General features: G+C 36.1%; 1 protein-coding gene across 1 annotated transcript in view; it reads right to left on the bottom strand.

Annotated features, from left to right (window-relative positions):
• IQCM (IQ motif containing M) overlaps positions 1 to 24,187 on the bottom strand; it is a 377,986-nt gene that overhangs the window by 333,268 nt on the left and 20,531 nt on the right. Inside the window, exon 3 of the mRNA XM_043972282.1 lies at positions 21,676 to 21,868. Within this exon, the coding sequence (XP_043828217.1) occupies positions 21,676 to 21,868 (193 nt within the window). The remainder of the gene's footprint in view (positions 1 to 21,675; positions 21,869 to 24,187) is intronic.

Raw genomic sequence — 24,187 nt, forward strand, 5'->3', positions numbered from 1 at the left:
TCAAACACATAGAGAAATGAATAAAATTTGTTAAAAATAAGAGCCATTCACCAACTGACAGATGATTAAAAGATATAAACTTTTCAGATGAAATAATCAAAGCTACCTGTAGCCATATGAAAAAAAATTCTCTAACTCACTATTGATTGGAGTTAAAACAATTCTGGGGTACTACCTCATACCTATTGGATTGGATAACAGGGTAGCAGAAGAAAATGACAAATGTTGTATGGGATATGGGGAAAATGAGACATTAAAGCACTCTTGGTGAAGTTGTAAACTGATTCAAACATTCTGTAGAGCAATTTGGAACTATGACCAAAGGGCTATAAAGCCATGCATACTCTTTGAACTAGTAATACTAGGTTGATATCCAAAAAGAGATAAAACACAAAGAAAGTTTAATTTGAAATTGAGGAGATGCCCATCAACTGGGGAATGGCTAAACAAATTGTGAGATGAGATCATGAAGGAACACTATTGTGCTATAAGAAATGATGATCAGGATGCTATCAGAAAAACCTGGACAGACTTACATGAGCTGATGCAAAGTTAAATGTACTGTATGCAAAGTAACAAGAATTGTAAGATGATCGACTGTCAATGTCTTAGCTATTTTCAACAATACAGTGATCCAAGACAACTCTGAAGGACTTATGAAAAATGTTATCCATCTCCAGAGAAAGAAGTGATGTTGTCTGAATACTGATTGAAGCATATTTTTTTTAGTTCATTTTTCTAAAGTTTTTTTTTGTTCTATTTTCTTTCACAACCTGACTAATGTGGAAATGTTTTGCATGACTACACAGGTATAACATATTGAATTGCTTGTGTTCTTAAGTGGGGGGAAGGGAGGGAGGAAGAGAATTTGGAATGCAAAGTTTTAAAAATCAACATTAAAGATTGTTTTTACATATAATTTGGGGAAAAAATAAAATTCTAAAGGAAAGAAAAAACATAGGTTTAGAAATGAGACTGATAGAGAGATAGAAGGTCAAGAAATACACATAGGATATTTCAAAAGTCTTATTATAATTTTAAGCTTTAATAATTTTTAAAGAAGGACAGATGCCAAAAATTATTTAAATTTTAAAATAGAATTCTTATTAAATTTAAACTAAGTACTATCTATAAATTACTCTAGACAATTTTTGAACTTTGTAAAAATTTTCAATATCTGCTGCTCAGTGACTAAAAGGATTGTATTTATAATATGGTTGTTTTAATAATCTAAATAATAAGGTTTTGATGCATACATGACAGTTTTTTACATGAATCTCCAAGAAAAAGTCTAATGGAGATAGATGAGATAACCAAGGTGGCCAATCAAAAGCACCTCCTCTACCAATCCACCAGTCTGAGAAAGTATGATCCGGAAAATGTTATACACACAATAAGATAAAATTAAAGGTGAAAAATGCATTAATAAAAATTCACAAGACTAAATAAGTATAAATTAAATAACTAAACTTTCAAGTGATGTTTTTATAAATGTATAGCATTTATATTTATGAACTTAATAAAAATTAAAATTTGACTAAGATTTTTGGAATGAGAGGGAGAAATATATATATGTGTGAATACAGATAGATAGATATACACATACCTATACCTACAAATACACATACACATACACACACACACATATATACATATTAAAGAAACAACAAACATTTATTATGTGACAGGCACTGTACTAAGCACTGGGAATACAAAAAGGGCAAAAGAAAAAAAATCAATTCTTAACCTCAAGGAACCTGCAATCTAATAGGGGAGACAACATGTAAACAAATAAATACACAGCAAGATATACCCAAGATAAATAGGAAATAATTAACAAAGGAAAGCCATTGGAAATAAGAGGGGTTGGGGGAGGTAGGGGTGGGAAGGACTCCTGAAAAAGGTGGGATATTAGTTTGGACTGGAAGGAAGCCAGGGAATTCAATAGTCAGAGTTGAGAAGAGAGAGCATTACAGTCATGGGAAATAACTAGAGAAAATGCCTGGAGCCAAGAGATAGAGTGTCTTATTCATGGGACAACCAGAAGTTAGTGTTGCTAGATGGAAGAGTACTTGTAGGAGAGTAGGTGTAAGAAGACTAGAAAGGGGGGCAGCTAGGTGGTGCAGTAGATAGAGCACCAGCCCTGGATTCAGGAGGACCTCAGTTCAAATCTGGCCTCAGACACTTGACACTTACTAGCTGTGTGACCCTGTGCAAGTCACTTAACCCTCATTGCCCTACAAAATAATAATAATAATAATAATACAGGTGTGAGATGATAAGGGCCTGCACCAGAGCGGTGGCAGTGTCAGAGAAGAGGAGGAAGTATATTCAAGAGATGTTGGGAAGGCAAAATCATTAACTCTTGGCAACAGATTGGATATGAAGGTGAGAGATAATGAGGAATCCAGGATGACTCTTGGGTTGTAATCCTGAAGAACTAGGAGGTTGGTGTCGCTACCCTCCGTAGTAATAGGGAAGTTAGGTCAAGGGGGAATGGCTGAGGGGGAAAGAGAATAAATTCTATTTTGGACACATTGATTTTAAGAAGTCTAGTGGACATCTAGTTTAAGATGTCTAAAAGGCAATTGGAGATATGAGATTGGGAGCAGAGAGATTGGGGCAGAACAGGTAGATTTGAGAATCATCAGCATAGAAATGGTAATCAATCCATGGGAGCTGATGAAAGTGGTGAGTACAGTCCTATAGAGAGAGAAGAGAGTATAGGACAGAATCCTAAGGGATTCATAGGGTTACAAGGCATGATCTGAAAGAAAGTCCAGCAAACAAGGCAAAGAAGAAGCAATCAGTTAAGTAGGAGAACCAAGAGAGGGTGGTAGCCCAAAAGCCTAGAGAGAGAGAGAATATCAAGGAAGAGAAAATGATCAAAAGTGACTTCAGAGAGATCAGTGAGATTCGAGAAAAGGCCATTGGTTTTGGCAACAGAAAATTACTAATTAGTCAATTACTAAAATTGGCTTACTGTTTTAAAGCTTTCAAAATACATTGCATATGATACCTCATTTGAGCCTCATACTACCCCAAGAAGCAGGTCATACCATTATTATTATTATTATATCCTGGTTTTACAAATGAGGATACAGAATTTGAACCCATGTCTTTTAGGCTTCTAGGCCCCAAGTCCAATATTTTATCCATTGCAACACATGGGATTAGCAATTTGGAAAGAACAATTTTGATGGAATGATAAGGTTGGAAGCCATATAGTAAGAGCTTAAGAAGAGAGTGAAAGAAAGTGGAAGCACTTATTGTAGATGGCCTTTTCAAAGAGTTTAGCTATAAAAGGTAGAAGAAATATAGGATGATAGATAGTGGGGATGGAAGTATCATGTAAGAGGTTTTTTTCAGGATAGAAAAGACTTGTGTATGTTTGTAACCAGTGGACAGGGAGAGATTGAAAGTAAGTAAAAGAGTGGGGATGATAGAAGAGGCAATCTGTTGAAGGAGAGAAGACAGAATTTGATCATCTGAACAAATCTAGGAGTTAGCATTGGTAAGGAGTAAGGCCACTTTATCATGAGACATCAGGGTAAAAGAGAAGAAAGTGGCAGAAGACATCTAAGTGGCGGACATGAGGAAGAGGGGAGAAGAGGGAATTCACAGCAAACAGCCTCCATTTTTTTCTGTAGAAGATGCTGCAAGGTTCTCAGCTGAGAAAGTTAGGGAAGAGGAAGCCATAGGAGGTTTGAGGAGGGATGAAAACGTTTGGGAGAGCCTCTATGGAGAGTGAGTTAAGGAGTTGGTAAAAGAATTTAGTAGGATTGCCTAGCAGCTGTGAGGGAGCAGTTGAGGTTATGTAACACAGATTTGTAGCAGACCTAGTCAGAATGCTTGTGTGATTTTTCTCTACGTTTATTCCAAAGCAGTTATGGAGAAATAGAGGTAACAATTGCCTTGACTGGGGACACGAAAGTGTGAAGGATTCAAAGGAGGAGGACAGTATAAGTTGAATTGCTTCCTCAAGCATCAAGAGTTGGATAGGGATAATAACATCAGAGAAGGAGTTTTGTGATTGTTGTTGTTGTTGTTGTTGTTGTTGTTGTTGTTGTTGTTGTTGTTTTGGTCTGGTTTCATTTGGGGACTTTTTTCTAGTTTGGGTTCTTCAGTTTCATGTTATTTTGCTAGACTATGGTAGATGATAGCTGAATCACAGGGATTTAGGGAAACATGAGTTCTGAATTTCCCAGACAAAGGATTGAGGAAGTACCGATTCATGGGATCATCAGTTTGGAGCTGAAAGAGAGTTAGAGGTAATCTAGTTGAACTTCCTTGTTTTCCAGGTGAGGAAACTGAGACTCAGAGAGGTTAATTAACTGGTCTCAAGTTACACAGGCAGCCAAGCCAAGATCTGAACCCAGGTTCTTGGCCTCAAAAATCAGCTCTTTCTCTACTATAACTGCTAAGTCCTATCAGAGTAGGGCCCTTGTTCTCTGTGATTATGGGATGAAGGAGGTAAGAAGTTTTGTCTGGATTAGGAAATACAGGTCTCCAGATGCTGAAATGAACTCACAACATATGCCAGCTCTGTAACTTCTATTCAAAATGGTAGGGGATGGGGCAGCTAGGTGGCGCAGTGGATAGAGCACTGGCCCTGGAGTCAGGAGGACCTGAGGTCAAATCCGGCCTCAGACACTTAACACTTACTAGCTGTGTGACCCTGGGCAAGTCACTTAACCCCGATTGCCTCAAAAAAAAAAAAAAGGAAAGAAAGAAAGAAAAGACAAAATGGTAGGGGATGAAACACACCCAGAAGATATATAACATGCTCTCACTTCATCTGAGGCACTGGTCCTTTTACCATTAGGCATTTATCAGAGGTTCAGGTCTGAGCAATATTATGCCTTTGTCTGAGGCTCTTGTCTCTTCCATTGGATCTGATATAATAGTCCCTATTACGTGTGGTGCTAGGCCTTTGTAATTTGAATAAGAGGAGGTTAGCTATTATGGTTTATTATAACTTCCCCATCTATTTGCTATGTTGAGCTTAGATTTCTACATTACTCTTAGGTTTACAACCACCTTCATCATCATAACCCTGTGAAGTCACTTAACTATCCCCACTTTCCAAATAAAGAAAATCAGATTCAGGAAGGGAAATTGAAGCCCTGGGAACAAACAAATAAATACCCAAGCCAGTACTTGATCCCATGTGTTGCAATGGATAAAATATTGGACTTGGAGCCTAGAAGCCAAAAAGACATGGGTTCAAATTCTGTATCCTCATTTGTAAAACCAGGATATAATAATAATGGTAGGACCTTCTTCTTGGGGTGTTATAAAGCTCAAATGAGGTATCATATGCTATGTATTTTGAAAGCTTTAAAACAGTAAGCCAATTTCAATAATTGACTAATTAGTAATTTTCCATTGGTGATGTAAAAAACAAAAAAAAAGTCAATAAAATGTATTTCTAAGAAAAGATAGCCCTTTGTTTTCAGGAGAAATTTGGGGTCCTTGAGAGAATATATTTGAAAAACAGTGGAATTTCTAAAACCGACTCCAAGTGGGGCTCTCAGAGACATCACATGGCCCAGGGCCAGCTTCTTCCATTTATCTCCTTCTAGTCCCTAAGAAATTCTTTCCCCAGTTTCTATCACCTGGATTCTTCTTAGTCAGCATTTCTTGCCGAAAGGGAAGCAGGTTTCCTAAAATCTCTGAAATAAGCACCCCACCTATCTCTTTAAGGTATTCTTAATGATCTGGCCTGAAAGGGGAAAAGTGGGGTATAAAATCCCAATATTGAGGTGTCCTGAAGGTTCTCACCTTAAGTCAAATGATTAGAGTTCTATTCATGGATCTGACACTTATTGGTTGTGAAGAGGGACAATAGAAGCAGGCAGGTGGGATTTCTGAGTTTACCACTGTATGAGCTTTTTGGGGTTAATCATTCTCTAGATTCCAGTCAACTACAATGTTACTGCAGTAAATTTACTTAAAAGTAAGGGAGGTGTTGTATTGTGTTGTGTTGTGGAGGAAAGCTCAAGCAACTTGAGATCAGAGGTCCTAGATCAAACCTCACTCTACTACCTCCTATGTAATCCTGGGCTAGTCACTTAAACTCATTTTCCCCATTTGCAAAAATAGAAGTTGGACTAAGTGATCACTAAAGTTATCACTATTTCATCACAAAAGTTCTCTTCTATCTCTAGCTCTTGTAAAAATGGATAGTTCCCTGTGAAAAATGATTCTATAGTTGGATAAGAGTTTGGGAGCCAAGGTTTAAGTCTATATTCTAGGACTATTGGTTTCAATAAGTAGTCAGATCAGTGGAAGCTATTAATGAACACAACCAATGGAAGATTTATCACAACCCCCCCCCCCAGGTTTTCTCACAGTGCTTTACATATTTCTGGAGGGGCTGAATTTATAATTTCATTGTGATGAGAAACTCCTAATAAGCAAAATTCTATCAACAGAGATCTACACCTGCTCGGCAACTTAGAAAGTCTACTGGGGCATGGAGAGTTTTATTAACTTGCCTAGGATCACACAGCTAGCATGTGTGAGAGGCTGACTCTGAGGTCATTCTCTATTCACTAGGACCACATTGCCTCTCTGCAGTGAATTTTTGCTCCACTGAATTGAATTTATTATAAAAGGAACAACAGTTGTATCATTGTAAACAGATTCTGGTCCACTATTAAATGAGGATCCCATTGGAAGGGAAAGGCACAGCAATTACTGTAGCTATCATAAATCTGGATGTTATATCCAAATGGATCTCAACCAAAAAAGAAAGAAAGAAAGAAAGAAAGAAAATTATGGCAGCTAGATGGTACAGTGGAAAGAGCAATGGCCCTGAAGTTGGGAGCACCTGAGTTCAAATCTCGCCTCAAACACTTATTAGCTGTGTGACCCTGAGCAAGTCACTTAACCCCAATTGCCTTAAATATCCAGGGTTATCTCCTTTCATACTGATGTATATCTCGACACTGCACCCAGATGCCTCTGGATGGAAGAGTGAGGTTGGTGACTTTGTATAGCCCTCTCTCACTTAAACCCAAGTCAGTGTAAGTCATGATATCACCCTGATGTCATGGTCCTTTTTGAGAACAAAGCAATCAAAAAATGTGAAAATAAATGGCACTGTACCTTGTACATATTAAGTGCTTATCAAATATTTGTTCACTGACCAATGAATTCAGTAAAAGCAAAGTAATGTTTATAGCCTTTACCCTACTTGTCCCACCCCTGGGCATATATCCAAAAGAAATTTAAGATAAACAACCACACACACACACACACACACACACACACACACAAATAACCATAGCAGCATTTTTTTTTGTGTGCTAGCCAAGAAAACCACAAACAAAACCTGGAAACAAAGTAGATTTCCCATAATCAAAGAATGACTAAACAAATTATAGGGGACAAAATAATCTTATTCTGTGGGAAAGTGGTAAATATGAAGAATTCAGAGGAAAATAGGAAGTCTTATATGAAATGATGTAGAATGAAGTAAGCAGAGACAAGAGAACAATATACATAAAGCCTTTTTTTTCTTTTTTCTTTTTCTTTTTTTTTGCAGGGCAAATGAGGGTTAAGTGACTTGTCCAAGGTCACCCAGCTAGTAAGTGTCAAGTGTCTGAGGCCAGATTCGAACTCAGGTCCTTCTGAATCCAGAGCCAGTGCTTTATCCACTGTGCCACCTAGCTGACCCCCATAAAGCCTTTCATAATGTAAATTAAATGACTCAAAGGCAACTGATCTCAGATTACTTGTGATAAACAAATCAAGTTCCAGAGAACAGAGTATGAAATGCACATCCATCCTCTTGATTAGGAGGTGAGGGACTATGGATGTGCTGTCAAATGTGCACATAATATCCATTGATTTTCTCAGCTATTTGTTAAAAGGGAAATTTCAAATTATGGCCTCAAAGAAAAGATATGAAAAGACAATTTGCCCCATTCCTTGGCATGAGTGAGAGATCCATAGTTATGAGACATATTATATGTTTTCAGAATTTTTCCACATTTAGATCAGTTTTGCTAATGTTTATCTCTTCCTCTTTTTCTCATTTTTTTCCTTTTCAAGATAGCCTTTGTTATATGGGATGGTTTTCTGGGATGGGGTGAAAGAAGAGTTGGGATAGTAGGAGAAATCTAAGCAATGTAAATTCAGAAAATATCCCTCAAAAATTTTTTAAATTAAAAAAACCAAAAGGGAGAATTAAATAAACTTGGGAAAGATGTGATATAAAATCAAAAGACATTTAAAAAACCCTTCTAAATAGCATTTTAAAACATAGTGACTGAATAACATAGGACCATTCCTAGAGAAGCAAAATCCAGAGAAGAACATGCCGAGATCATTTTCCAACCAAGGACAGCTTGGAAGGTCTGAAGGAGGGAGCTGCTGTGCTGAGAAAGGAGTTGAGTCCAACCCCACAGTCACACTGACACAGATCCAATCCCATGAAGGCCTCAGCAGAGAAAGAGACCCCCAGAGCCTGTGAATCAGCTGAAGCACCAGTGTCATTTGGAGCTAAGTTCACAGTCTGGAGAGAGGGCTGAGACCTTGGCAGAGGGGAGATTACAGAGGTCTCTGCTGGTGCTGAGGCAGAACTTGGGTTTTCACCCCTGTTGGGAACCAGGAGGTAGGCTTGAGTAGCATGGCCCAGGTAGGGGAAGGGCACAGGATCATTGGAGGTGACAACCACAGCACACAAAGCTGGCTGATTAGCAAGTTGGCCTGGGGTCATGTACAGGCCAGGGAATAGGCCAAGTGAGGGAAGAACCTGATCCTCCTTAAATCCTAGCACCTGGGACCCCCTGAAGCTTGGCACAGTGCAACCTGGAAACAGTGCCCTACTTTAAGGAGCTGAAGGTCAAGTAAAAGAAAGGCAAGATGAACAGACAGAGAAAGGCAAGGACCATAGAAAGTTTCTTTAGTGACAAGAAAGATCAAGGTACAACCTCAGAAGGGCCCCTATATCCAAAGCTTCCAAGAAAAATACTAATTGGTCTCAGGCCATAGAGGTATTCAAAAAGGACTTTGAAGATAGTTAGAGAAGTAGAGGGGAAAATGGAAAGAGAAATAAAGGTAATGTAGGAAAGACATGAGAAAAAAGTCAACAGCTTGAAAAGTCAAATGGAAAAGGAGATACAAAAGCTCTCTGATGAAAATAATTGCCTAAGAATTAGGATTTAACAAATGGAAGCTAGTGGTGACTTTATGAGAAACCAAGACACAATAAAGCAAATCGAAATGAATTTTAAAAATAGAGGGCAATGTGAAATATCTTCTTGGAAAAACTGCTGACCTGGAAAATAGAGCCAGGAGAGATAATTTGAAAATTATTGGTCTACCTGAAAACCATGATCAAGGAAAGAGCTTATACATCGTCTTCCAAGAATTTGTCAGGGGAAATTGCCCTGATATTCTAGAACCAGAAGGTAAAATAGAAATTGAAAGAATATACCAATCACCTCCAGAAAGAGATCCCAAAAGGAAAACTCCCAGGAATATTATATCCAAATTTCAGAGCTCCCAGGTCAAGGAGAAAATATTGCAAGCTGCCAAAAAGAAAAAATTCAAGTACTGTGAAACCCCAGTAAGGATAACACAAGATCTAGCAGCTTCTACATTAAAGGATTGGAGTGCATGGAATATGATATTCCACAAGGCAAAGGAATTGGGATTACAACCAAGAATCACATATCCAGCAAAATTGAGTGTAATCTTTCAGAGGAAATAATGGGACTTCAATGAAAAAGATGACTTGCAGGTATTTGTGATGAAAAGACCTGAACTGAATGGAAAATTTGACTTTCAAATATAAGACACTAGAGAACCATAAAAAATTGGAGTTAGGTAACATGCCTGGGGTTGTGAAGTGGTTGGGTATCTTGTGTCTGAGGCCAGATTGGGGCTGGGGTCCTCCTGGGTCCAGTGTGGATTCTTTGTCCACTGTGTCACCTAGCTACCCCATGATGACATTTTTAGGTAAAATTGAGGGGTTAGAGGAATGCACTGGGGGAGGGGGAAGGGCTGAGGTAGCATAGGGTGAAATTCCACATGAAAGAAACAGGAAAGGGTTTATGGAGTAGGGGAAGAGATAGGAGAGGAGCAGAGCAGTAAATGAACTTTACACTCATCAAAATAGGCTCAAAGACCTTAATCTTATCAGAGTTGGCTCAAGGAGAGATTAACACACGTCCAAATTGGGTGTATTAATCTATCTAACCCTGCAGGAAAATAGGAGGGGAAGGGGATAAAGAGAGAGGGGCAAAAGAAAGGAGGGTAGATTGGGGGAGGGGACAGTCGGAAGCAAACCCCTTTTAAAGAGGGATAAGGTAAAAGAAGATAGATAATAGAATAAATATCATGGGGAAGGGAATAGGATGGAGGGAAACAGTTAACAATAGTAATTGTGGAAAAGAGGAAAGATGGAAAAATTGTACAAAAAATGTATATAGCAATACATTGTGGTGGCTAAGTATTTGAAATTGGGAATGACTGAAGAAGCTGTGGTATATGATTGTAATGGAGTGTTATTGTGCTGTGAGAAGTGATGGGCGGGATAATTTCAGAGAAACCTGGAGAGACTCATATGAACTGATGTATAGTGAAGTGAGAATAACTGAGAGGACACTGTGCATGGTGACAGCAGTATTGTTCTATGAGCAATTGTGAATGACTTGACTATTCTCAGCAATGCAATGATCCAAGACAATCCCAAGGGACTAATGATGAAGCATGCTATCCACTCCCAGAAAAAGAATTAATATTGATTGAACATAGAATAAAGAAAAGGCTCTTGTAGATTGTACATGTATAACCTATGTCAGATTGGTTGCTGTCTTGTGGAGGGGAGGGAAGGGAAGGAGGGAGAAAAATTTGGAACTCTAAATCTTATGAAAATGAATGTTGAAAATTACCTGTACATGTAACTGGAAAAATTAAATGAATGGAAATTTAAAAAAACAAACCATAGTGACTTAAGAAATTAATTGGAATCATAAGTATAGAGCTAGAAGGAACCTTAGAGGTAATATAGACAAACCTCCACCTCATCTCCTACAAATACTTAAAAGCAATGACCATCATGAAGAAGAAGAAATAATATTGAGGAAACAAATCGACAATACTTATGGTGAAATGGAGTTGTCATATGGTTATCCAGAATTTTTGTTAAGCAATGATTACTCAACCCTGCCTCATCATTCTCCCCTCCAAAAAACAATCTTATTTCATGGGGAATCCTAAAAACTGTATAGTTCCCTAGGAAATCTTAAAACTGTCAGCAGCCACAAACTCTGAAGAGGAAAACATAAGGCAGAGGCCGAACCAAGCAATAACACAGTGTAAGTATCCCCATGGAGGGACTGCCACTATAGTGACAATTATCCCATGATCTGGTGTACAGCCTCTGGAGTGAAAGGTCTATCATGAATTCCCCCAGCTGTTTATCAAATAGTCACAATCCTGGGAATGTGCTTTTTGTTACTCTTACAGACCTTGACCCCTTGGCAAATTTCAAGAGAAGTCTAGCTTAGTGTAGCAGAATAGTCCTAATTGTATCCACAGAACAGCCAGGAGGCTTAGAAAGCATGATGCCAACAGGGGAATAAAGAAACTATAGAAGATGACCCAAGCAAAACACCCAAACTTCCCCTTTTAATCTTTCCATCTCTTAAAGTTGGCTTTGTCATGATGAATGTACTATTAATTCTTTCCATCTAGTAGACTTCACTGCTATTATCTCAAATTCTTCCCCAAAGGGCAATACATCTCATACTAGCTTCCTTTTCCCACACACACCCCTTGGTTCCAGTTTGGTTCTTCACTTTATCTCTTCTACAAAAATTTATAGAATGATTTTCTGTGGCTCCCACTTTGTGCAAGAAAAAATAGTACATGTGATGCAGTATTGTATGAATTCTTGGATATGTGTGGTAATGTATTCCAATTAGCAGGGCATTTGAAGGATTGTAATCTCAACTCTTTCAGACAACATGAGCTTGGGCAAGTTATAAACTCTCTAAGCCTCTATTTTATCACTTGCAAAATGAAGATAATAGGTTGTTCTGAGGAAAGCATTTTGCAAAGTTTTAATTATTATGTGAATGTATATAAATTATATAAATAGTTATATATCATATAAATGTAAAGTACTACTATTATATCGAAGAGGTTTTACAATGATGCAGTAGGCATGCAAAATAAGTATAGTATTTAATGAAGACCGTAGAAGTCTCTGATAATATGAGAAGTCAATGTGCTATAATGGAAAGGGTTCCCTGTCTTATGCTTACTATCATCAGTAAGGCAGGTAGGTGATGTAATTGATAAATCACTGGACTTGGAGTCAGGAAGAGCTGAGTCCAAATCTGCCTCAGACATTTACTTTTGGTAGAACACCAGGCAAGTCACTTATAACTTCTGTCAGCCTCACCTTTCTTATCTATAAAATCATAATAACAATAGCATCAACTTCACTGAGTAATTTTGAGGTTCAAATGAAACTGTTCATATTATGTAAATATTGTTATTAATATTGATGTGGCCTCAGGCAAGGCTCTGAGCCTCTGTTTGCTCATTGGTAAAAGAAGACAGTTGGATCAGATGATCTCTGATTCATTCAAGTTTTAAAATTACTGTTAAGATACTATAGACTCTCAGTAATTATGGCTTCTTGAGCTTGGAAGGGTTGCTGGGACACCCTCCCTGAGAGAAATAGTTTCCTTTGAAATTTTTTTGAAGGTTCAAAGGAATATATCTTAAGAGCTAGGCATAAATAGACTATAATACCCACAGCAGCTTTTAAGCAATTAAGGCAAGGCAAGGGTCTAAGAACCTTTCATGGAAGTCATAAAAGATAAGGGCTACATTTACAATTTTTTTTTAATTCAAGTAAAGAAAGTTACCACATAGCCCTTGGAATTGAAAAATAACCTTGTAGAACCCAACAAGGAAATGGCAATCACTAGATTCTAAGATGTGTTTCCAGACTATTCCATTAAAAACAATCTGGGCCATGGCTAGTCCTGATTCAATGAGCTAGATGAGGTTATACCGTTTTAAAAGGAAAGGGCTAGGGGGAAGCTAGGTGGCACAATGGATAAAGCACCAGCCCTGGATTCAGGAGTACCTGAGTTCAAATCTGGCCTCAGATACTTGACATTTACTAGCTGTGTGACCCTGGGCAAGTGAGCGAGAAGTATATTCCAGGGATGGGTAACAAGCCATGCAAAGGCACAGAATGCCAAGTTCAAAGAAAAACAAGTAAGCCAGTTTGGCTGAAATGTAGAATACATTAAGGAGAAAGATTTGTTTGAAATGCCTATCGGTCAATTAATGTGCATTTATTAAGTGCCTGCTATGTGCTAGTCACTATGCTAGGTTCTAGGGATACAAAGAAAAACAAATTCTACTCTTAAAGAGTTATGTTATGTGCATAGCCCCTTTTACAAAAGATTCTCTCACAGAGTCTATAGATACTGTATCTTTAAGAGCCAAATGGGATGTTATAGGAAAAGCCAAGTTATTGCTAGCAGTTTTTCTAGGGACAGTTGAAAAATATCTCACTCTTAGGTACTTGTCCCTGTGGAGTCAGAGAAAAAGTGTGTGTTTTTGACTTCTGATCTATAAGAATCTATGAGATAAGCTACAGAGAGGAACTATTAAAAGTGTTAGCTTGAGAAAAGCTGAAAGATGCTTTCTGTCCTTGCTGGAGAGAAGCTATCAAAGACAGAAAGAAAGGAGATGGAGAGATATTTTCTAATGAAGTTGTTTTCGCCTTTATCTTGTGAAGGTTTTTGATAAAATAAAATAAAAACTTTACTTGGGATCTTGAAAGAAAGTGAATAGTTTGGGATGGTATTTTCACAAGTGAAAAGAAGGCCTGATGTTATGTTATAGTGAGGATTGAAATATCTCTAGCTATGTTCTTTTGCACAGTCCAATCATGTAATTATGTTTATTTATTTTGTGTATTAGTAAGTCATACATTTAGTAAATATTTCCTTTTATTTTGGTTAATATTAAAATTCAGTTAACATCCAGGAAATAAACATTGATTTAATTATAAAAAATTAAATGATTTGCTGTATAGAAAAAACCCCCAATAGTAATTAGCATTGGAAAATGAGGTTTCCCCATATTCAAAGCCTATGCTAAGTGCTGGGAACATAAATATATTAAAAATAAAATATTCCTTGTCTTTAAGGAGCTTATCATATAATAGGAAAATCAAGACTTCTACACAAACAAATGTGAATCAAGGAGGGGAGATGTGGTAAGTACAAAGAAAAGATACAAAGTGCTGCAAGAAGCCTGAGGAAGACCTTTGCTAATAAGATTAAGTAGCAGCTTAAAATTGTTGTCTGAAGAAAGGCAGACAGACAGCCCGGCTCCCAAATAACTACTCCAGAAAAAAGCTAAAAATTGAAATAGACTAAAGAATGATCCAGAAATCAGAGTAGAAACTGTGTTGACTTCATGTACCTCACAACTACACAAAATTTCAGGACGTGGACCCTGGGCGGTAACACCACTGCCATCACTTGCCATTGCCTCCCAACATGACCAGAAACCAGCCACAGACACATACAGTCTATCAAGACTCTGCTTCCAGAGGAAGTGAGAGTGGAAAGCTTCCCCCCAAAATCCCAAGGTAAGTAAAAAACCGGCAAAGGAGACTTTGGAATTGAGGAAAGCAGCAGAAAAGAGAGTGAGGCTGAAGACTCTTCAACTTTGTCTCTCTTTAATCCAATTCACACTAAAGTCAAGACATCAGTAGATGCCATTAGTCCTCTTTGAAAATGAAGGACAATGGGGGAAGCTAGAAGGTGCAGTGGATAAAGCACGGGCCCTGGATTCAGGAGGATCCAAGTTCAAATCCGGCCTTAGACACTTGACACTTACTAGCTGTGTGACCTTGGGCAAGTCACTTAATCCTCATTGCCTCTCAAAAAAAAAAGAAGGATGATGGAAAGACATAAGTGGAATGATTCTGAGTGAAGTGCGCAGAACAAGGAGAACATTGTGCACAGTAACAGCAACATTGTGTGATGATCAACTGTGATAGACTCAACTCTTCTCAGCAATACAATGATCCAAGACAATTCCAAAGGACTCATGATGGAAAATGTTTTCCACATCCAGAAAAAATAATTGTGGTATCTAAATACAGACTGAACCATACTATTTCTACTTTTTTTTGTTTTCTTTTTGTTTTTTGAGGTTTTCCCCTTTTGCTCTGATTCTTCTTTCACAAAATGGCTAATGCAGAAAAGATATTTAATGTGATCATTTTTATATAACCTATATCAGATTGCTTTCTCTCTTGGGGAGTGGGGAGGAAAGGGAGGGAGAAAAATTTGGAACTTGAAATCTTATTAAAACAAATGTAGAAAACTATCTTTACGTGTAACTGGAAAATAATAAAATACTTTAAAAAAAATTTTTTTAAATGAAAATGAAGGATGAACAACTCCAAATTATCAAAACTTCTCAGAGTGAGGACAGCCTAAGACTGAGGTGCCTAGTACTCTGTCTTGGGACACTACAGAGGATCCCAAAATCCAGCACTCAAAATAAAAATTTATTGGACAGCAGAGGGGATAAGGGAGTTTCATTCCAGGAGATTAAAGTAAACATTGGAACCCAACTGATCCAGTTCAAATCCCAATAGACACAACCAACTCTGCACAAAAGTGCAGGAGGAGGTGAAGATTGACCTAGCACAAAGCACCAGTTTAGGAACTGAGGCTTAAGAGATGAGTAAAATGAAGAAGACATAGGTCACCATAAGAAATTATAATAGAATCAGAGATATCCTAAAATCTAACCTAGAAGGAAAAAGAATTTCCACAACAATTATAGGTAGCAAAACATAAGAAAAAATTTAATTTCCACAAGTATTTCAAGAATACCTAGAAGATATTAAATAAGCCATTTTAAAAATTAAATAGAAACCTTATAGGAAAGAATTGGAAGAAGAATGAATAGCCTAGAACAGAAAGTGGTAAACCTTATTCAAATAATGGACTCCCTGAAAATCAAAGTGAAATCAATGACTCTTTAAGGCAAATGAAATATTAGAGCAAAAATTTTTAAATTGAACAAAAAAGAAGAAAAGCTGCTATCAAAAACAACTAGCATAGAAAAGAAGTAGACAGATAATTTAAGAATCATTGGATTCATCAGTTGAGGAATGGCTGAACAAATTGTGGTATATGATTATAATGTGCTATAAGAAATGATGAGCAGGATGCTCTTAGAAAAACTGGGAAAGACTTACACGAGCCGATGCAAAGTGAAATGCACTATGTACAAAGTAACAGCAATATTGTAAGATGATCAGCTATGAATTACTTAGCTATTATCTGCAATACAATGATCCAAGAAAACTCTGCAGGACTAATGAAAACTGCTATCCATCTCCAGAGAAAGAACTGATGATGTCTGAATACAGATTGAAGTATTTTTTTTTTACTTTATTTTTCTTGAGGTTTTTTTGTGTTTTCTTTCACAACATGGCTAATATGGAAATGCTTTTGCATGACTACACATCTATAACTTACAACAACTTGTTTGCCTTCTCAAAGGGGAGTGGTGAGGAGGAAGGGGGATAATTTGGAACCAAAAGTTTTTTGAATGGATGTTAAAATTGTTTTTATATGTAATTGAGGGAAATAAAATATTTTATAAAGAAAAGGGGAAAAAAGAATCATTAATTCCTTAAAACTACAATCAAATAAAAATCTAGGAAATTCTATTTCAAGAAATCATAAATGAAAATTCTCCACATTTATTAGAGCTAGAGAGCAAAGCTCCTGAAAGAAACCTTAAAAGGAAAAGTTTCAATATTATCATAGCCAAAATCCATATTTTCAAAGAAAAATACTGTGAGCATACAGAGAAAAAGCAATTTAAGTACCAAAGAAGCACAATCAAGATTACACAAGTCCTGGCAGCTTCTACCACTAATGAAAGGACATGTTTTAATACCATATTACAAAAGACAAAAGACATGGGTTTACAACTCAGAATAACTTATCTTGTAAAACTAGATATAATCTGGGAGGGGGGGAGATTGGAGTGGGGGCAGGGAATGGGCCTATAGTAGAATATAGAATGTTCAAGCATTCCTGATGAAAACAGCAGATCTTAATAGAAAATTTGAAATGCAAATATAAGAGTCAAGAGAAACCTAGAAAGGTGAATTCATTTTGAGCAACTAAAGGAGCTATATGACAGTGCTAATAGTCTAATAGTGGTAGAAGAAACAACAATGTCTTTGAAGTGTATAAAATGAGTTAAGAAAAACAGAGGATCTGGGGGTGGGTTGGTTCTGTTCCAAGGATTTTAATTTGAGAAATATAAGGCTGTGTAAAAGAATATACTAATTTAGAAAGGGAATGGAGAAGAAAGGGAAGTGAAAGAGAAAGTAGGAGAGACCGGGATTGTAAGAGGTTACCCATTAATTGGGGAATGATAAACTTTGGCATATTAATGCAATGAAATATTATTGTGCTATAAGAATAATGATATATTAACTGTGTCTTCAGAGTACCAATGATAAAGCATGTTACCTATGTCTTTACAGACGTATGTAATGGACTCAAGATGCAGAAAGAAATACCTATGTGGGTTTGTTTTACTTGATTATGTCTATTTGTGACAAGGATTTTCCCCCTCTGTTTTTAATTAGGTTAGCAATAGGGATGCCAAAAAAACGGACCATTGTAATATTCTTTAAATACATAAAAGATAAAAATTCAAAGGGAAGCACCAATTAGCAGGACAATTTTGAAAGTAACATGCTATATTTATTAATAATAATAATAATGATCATAGCTAACATTTAAATAGCGCTTACTATGTGCCAGGTACTATACTAAGCACTTTACAATTATTTATCTAATTTGATCCTCACAAAAACCCTTGGTGGTAGGTGCTATATTATTATATTATTATATTAGTGTTTTTGTGATATTTTCCAGGCGAATACCACTTTGTAAAAGCTAATTAATATAAATTGGTCAAATTGAACTGGGATGCCAGTCACTGGAGGTTTAACAGTGCAGGGTGGCACCCTACTAGAATGGGAGTTCAATCTGATGTCATTTGAGAAAGGTACTCTCAACCTCTCAAGCATGCCCTATAGCCAGCCTCAGTCTCAGAATTGAGGCCAGAGCCTCACTATACAGATATTCAATCTTCTTTACTGTTTTTCTTTACATATTAAATTATTTATGTTTGCTGATAATTAGGTTCATTTAAAAAGAGTTTTCTTGTAAAAATAACAATAAAAGATGATTCTGAGATAAAGGAGGAAACTTGGGGAAAATGGATAGATGATAGTGCTATAAGGAATCAGCAAATTAAGAGGAGAGAAGTAAGTTTTAGGGGAAAATATTATCAATTTCACTTTTAGACAAATTGAATTTGGGATGGCAATGAGTCACCTATGTAGAGCCATCTAACAGACAGTTGAAGATGTAGAGCTACTTCAGAGGAGAGAACAGAACCAGATATAAAAATTCAATTGTCATCTTTATAGAGGTGATCATTGAAACTATGGGAGTAGATAAGATGACTAACTGACACTATTGGCAGAGTAAAGAAACTCTATTTTTCCTTGAAAAGTCAGATAAATGCTGTGTCCTCTATAAGGTCTTCCATGACCTTCCAAGTAGAAGAGTCCTTCCTGTGAACTCTTATAGTAATTTGTTTGTATGTCTCATGCAGTTATTATGTTCAAATTTTATCACATTTATTTATGGATGTGTCTTATCTTCACTATTACATTATAAGCTCCATGGAAACAAGGACCACATCTACTTTTTAAATTGAATATTGAATTAGATTGACATAATTTAACCCATGGTGTATTTGAACATAAAAATGATTTTGTTATTACAGGATTTGACTATCCTTGTGAACCAGTAGTAAAGACTACGGCATCTGGCCCAGATGCTATTAACTCTCCTTCCATAAACACTGGAGCCAACTTAAACCTGGGTCATCACCAAGATGATAAAAAATAAAAAATTATACTAAAAGGGCCACCAAAACAAAATATAGAACCAATGAAACCAACCTACACATAACCTCTGTAAAGGTTATTATTTAAGGTAATAGATTATGTGAGAACATCCCAATTACAAAAAAAAAGTTTAATCAAATTTTAAATGAGTTGTGTTTTAATTTGTTTAATGAAATAGGCTAAAAAGATATTATTATGATAAAAGGAGGTAAGACAAATAGGTAATATAGGGAGTGATATGATCCCTCCTATATGAGAAAATTAATGATCTTGCAAGAGTAATTTCCATTGACTTTCCCTATTATGAAAATAAAATTATGGCTTTTTGGTAGGTTAATAAGAACATTTTAAGGATAATGATGGAAAAAACTGACTGTATCTGAACAGAAAGACAATGATTGTTTTCTGATATGATAGCTATCACCAAATTTATTGTCCATATGTAGTAAGAGTTAAAACAAAAGTTAAAATCAACAAAATTGAAAATACAGTCTAGAGATGAAAAGAAAATGTTATAAACAATTATAAATGCTGCAACGTGACATTCAAATTAAGGCATTAATGCTAGAAACCAAAAAGTGGGACAGAAAAAATCTAAGATAAAAATTTAACCAGGATAAAGTAGTCATCACAAGAAGGACGCCAAAAGAATGTAGAAATTTCCTTAGCCAATGATCATACAGAGTTAATTGTTAAGAGAGCCAAAGATTTAACTTTTGACTAGCAAACAGAAATGGCAAGAATATGTGAATTCATTTGTAAAACATTATGGAGGAGGATGGTATAAGATCATGAGTAATGTTGTCTTATAAAAGAGTTGAGGGTTAGCATGAGGGTTAAATGAGCCACACCATCCCAAGGGCAATTAGAGATGAAACTAGCAAGAGGACAATCAGTAGATCTAAAAAGGAATAAATCTGTTAATATTTTTATAATAATCTATTTTAATTATTGATGACAGAGGAACTTCATTAAGTCTCTAAAACCTCAGTTTCTGGAGTGCTATATGAAAAAAAAAAAGAAATGGCATTAAATAGAAATGGCATTTAGAAAAACTAAGTCTAAAAGAACAAGTTAACTAAACTAAAGCTATATCAAGAAAATCTTTCCTGGAAACACAAAAATCTTGAAAGCATTAAGCAAATATTTTGCAAGGTATATCAAGGAGAGGAAGACAATAGAATGAAAAAATCACGGACAATATTTATACTTCAAAAGGAATATCAACAGCTACCAAGCCAGATGCCTACTTTCTTATTTTCATTAAGTCTGAATGAGAATGATGTACATCTATATAAAAGCTATCCTCACTGTAAATGAGAAGGAAAAAGAAGCCTTTGCAAATGTTTATATTGTTTTTCTATCATTTTCCCAACTCTTCATGACCCCTTTCTTGGCAGAGATACTAGAGTGGTTTGCCATTTCCTTCTCCAGCTCATTTTACAGATAAGGAAACTGAAGCAAACAGAATTAAGTGACTTGTCTAGGGTTATACAGCTAGTAAGTGTCTAAAGCCCGATTTGAAATCAGGAAGACGTGTCTTCCTGACTCCAAGCCTGGTACTCTATCCACTACACCCCCTAGCTGCCTCTAAATGTTTATATATAACAAACCAAATCTGCAGACATGTAATTATCTAAAAAGTATAAAGAAGACAAAATTAAAAGTTTTTGTTGTGTGTTTATAAAGAAAGGGAGGAAGGGAGAAAGAAAGAAAGAAAAATGAAACTCTATAGTCTATGATCAAGATAGGGATCATTGAAGTCAACTCTATAGTCGTTCATGGTAAGAGGCTGAGCCTGAGAGGCCAAAGTCTTGGATCCTCATTTCTAGATTATGACATAACTTTGTACACCAAGTCTATTAAGTTTTTTGCCAGCTATATATACTTAGGATAAGCATTATACATGGGCTATGTGAGCTGCGCCCAGAGCTGAAAAGAAGAAAGAAAATGGATTGAACTACATTTGGGAAGTTGTACAATGTCTTCAACATTCCCAAGGATCTCTGTGGTACAAAAAACCAAGAAATCAAGATGATGTTTCCATGATTATGAATGTTGGAACACTACAGTCTTCAAGGAATTAAAATATACTGCAGATATTTACTAAATGTTGAATAAAGGATAAGTATATAGTTAGCAGTTAGGTAGCTCAATAGATAGAGCACTGGACCTGGAGTCAGAAAGACCTGAGTTCAAATCTGGACTCAGATTTACTTACTAGCTTTTAGATCCAAGACAAATCACTTAACCCCTGTTTGCCTTAATCCACTGGAAAAGGAAATGACAAACTGCACGAGTATTTTTGCCAAGAAAATCTCGTAGACAGTATGGTCCACAGGGTCATGAAGTGTTGGGCGTGACTGAACAAGTGAACAATATTTATTTAGCGCTATGTTAAGTGCTAATTGAATGATGAAATTAGCTTAAATACCAACTAAGTACAAGGCCCTGTGATGAGTGACAATAATAGAAAGGGGAAAATTAAATAACCCCTGTTCTCAAGGGGCTTATATTATCTTCATCAATAGTTGACTGATAACTGAATATTTCATTTGACTAGTATTTAATTTAGAAAGTACATGTCTGAGCAACTATTTCCAAAATGTTAATAGAGCCAGTTTAGAAGAACTCTTAAACATATTCATTACCTTGGCCTTTATTCTCTCTAGTCTTCTCCGTTCAAGCCACCCCCTAATAGCAGCCTGAATCAAGATGACTGCCTTCAGGATCTTTTTGCTTGTCTTGTCTTTACGCTTTCGGAGCTGAGGTTGGAAGGCAAGATAAATGTCTAAGTGTGGCCCAATTCTTTCAACATCAGCATTATAGGAAAGAGATCTGGTCCTAGAAATTAAAATGGAAAGTTTTTGTTTTGTTTACTTTTATTTTTCAAATATGTGTCAGTAATAATAGGCAGCTAGATGGAGCCATGAAAAGAGAGTCCTGGGCCTGGAATCAGGAAGATGTGAGATCAAATCCAGCCTCAAACACTTACTTACCATTATTATTATTACATTAAAATCTATCTATTTAAATCTGGCCTCAGACACTTGACACTAGCTGTGTGACTCTGAGTAAGTCACAACACTCATTGCTGCCCCACAAAAAAAAAAAAAATCTGTGTACAAAAGTTTTAATGATTTAAAACTATAGGTATAATGGCTATAATACTATATAAATGCCTATTATCCATTTAAGTCTTCCATAAAAGAAATGTTCAATTAGTTACTCTGGCATTCAATGAAGCTTTCTTTACCTCTTTCATTTACTTCTACCCTCAAGGTAGATTCTGAAAGATTCTTAGATATATCAGGAAGAAGGCTAGACAATCACATAGTCCAAAGGAAGACTAATGTTAAATCCACAAACAAAATCAATGCAGTTAAAATTAGAAAGGAAATAACTAACTGGAGGGAGAAAAAGTTTACAGCAAATTTGTCTGAAAAAGAGAAAGTCAAGTATTAGGAATAGGAACTTTTCTTTCATTATTTTGGGGAATACCCAGATGCAGACTCTCTCTTTACCCAATGCAGACAGTAACGTTCTGTGTCTTGCCTAGAGCTCTGACAGGTTAAATAACTCTATTATAAGTATATTTGTGTGTATGGAATTGATAAAATATATAATAACAAGATCTTTTATCCATTAGACAAATGGTCAAAGGGATATGAACAGGTAGTTCAAAAAAGAAAAAGGCATACTCTCAATTACCATAAGGAAAAAATGTTCTAAATCACCAAGAAAAGAAATATATATTAAAATAATGATATAAAAATAAATATTTAGAAATAATACAAGGATGGGTACCTCACATCTATCCAACTGGCAAAGATAACCAAAAACAAAAAACAAAGGAAACTAACAGTTGTTGGAAGGGCTATAGAAGGACAAGCACAATAATACACCATTGGTAGAGCTGTAATGTCCTCCAAACACCCCAGAAAATATACCCAAAGAGTCAATAAATTAGACATACCTTTACATTTAATGATACCAGTACTTGGCTTATATGCAAATGAGAGCAGGGGAAAAGAACCTATATATACAATAATGCTTTTAGCAGTCCTTTTTGTTGTAACAAAGAATTATAAACAAAGTAGGTGCTCATCATTTGGAGAATGGCTGAACAAATTATGGCATACAAAGGTGATATAATACTACTAGGCTTTAAGAAATTATTAAAAAGACAGTTTCAAAGAAAACTGGAGGACATAAATTTATGCAGTGAGCTGAGCAAAAGCAAGATAAAAGTTTATAAAGTTACTAAAATATGGTAAAGAAAAAATCTGTAAATGCCTTAAGAACTACAGTTGGTACAACCAACTACAGGACACTGAAGATTGAGTAAGCTTCCCACCTCTGGGCATAAAACAGGCAGACTAGAAGTAGAGAATGAGATACATGTTTTCAGACATGGCCAATGTATAGATTTTTCATAGGTGATTATATGTTTTTTCTTTTTTTACTAATAAGGACTTCAGGGCGGGAGGTGGGGTAGGAAGATATAGGAAGGAGAGGATTGTGATAGTTTTACCAAAAATGGAAGACAAAAGAACATCAATAAATAATTTTAAAATAAACAGAAGGGAACAGAAAATTTCAGAAAAGGACACAGAAAACCAGAATAATGTGGAAACTACTTTGTTACATTTGAATCATTTTTTTAAAAACCCTACCAGAGAAAAACATATGCACTAACAAAAGTTCAAAGTTTTTTTTCTTTGCATCTTGAAATGTTCTTTTTTTGTTCAGTTCATAATCAAAAATATTAAGTTTCAAAGGCTATGTCATAACAAGGAAGACTTGTTGAATCATCTCTCTTGTTTTATGTGAGAGATGCATCCAAGCTACATGGTATGCATTACTGGGATGCAATAGGTGCTTAGTAAATCTTTTTTTTTAATTGAAATAAGATGGAGTTGTATTATTTGTCAAGAAAATGTAAATGTCTGAAAATCCATAAATCTGAGAGGGAAAATGAGATAGAAAGCACTTGGACAAGGATAAGAGGATAGAGGAACAAAATGCATATATGTTAGGAGTAATAACCTAGGCTTCAGGCAGGGACGTGCTGATATATGTTTAACAATTGACTCTGTAGGGGGAAAAAGTTCTCATGACACATTTTAAAGGTTAATCTTCAGTATTAACATTTTCTCCATC

The sequence above is a fragment of the Dromiciops gliroides genome, chromosome 6 (genome assembly GCF_019393635.1).
Source record: "Dromiciops gliroides isolate mDroGli1 chromosome 6, mDroGli1.pri, whole genome shotgun sequence".
Classification (NCBI taxonomy): domain Eukaryota; kingdom Metazoa; phylum Chordata; class Mammalia; order Microbiotheria; family Microbiotheriidae; genus Dromiciops; species Dromiciops gliroides.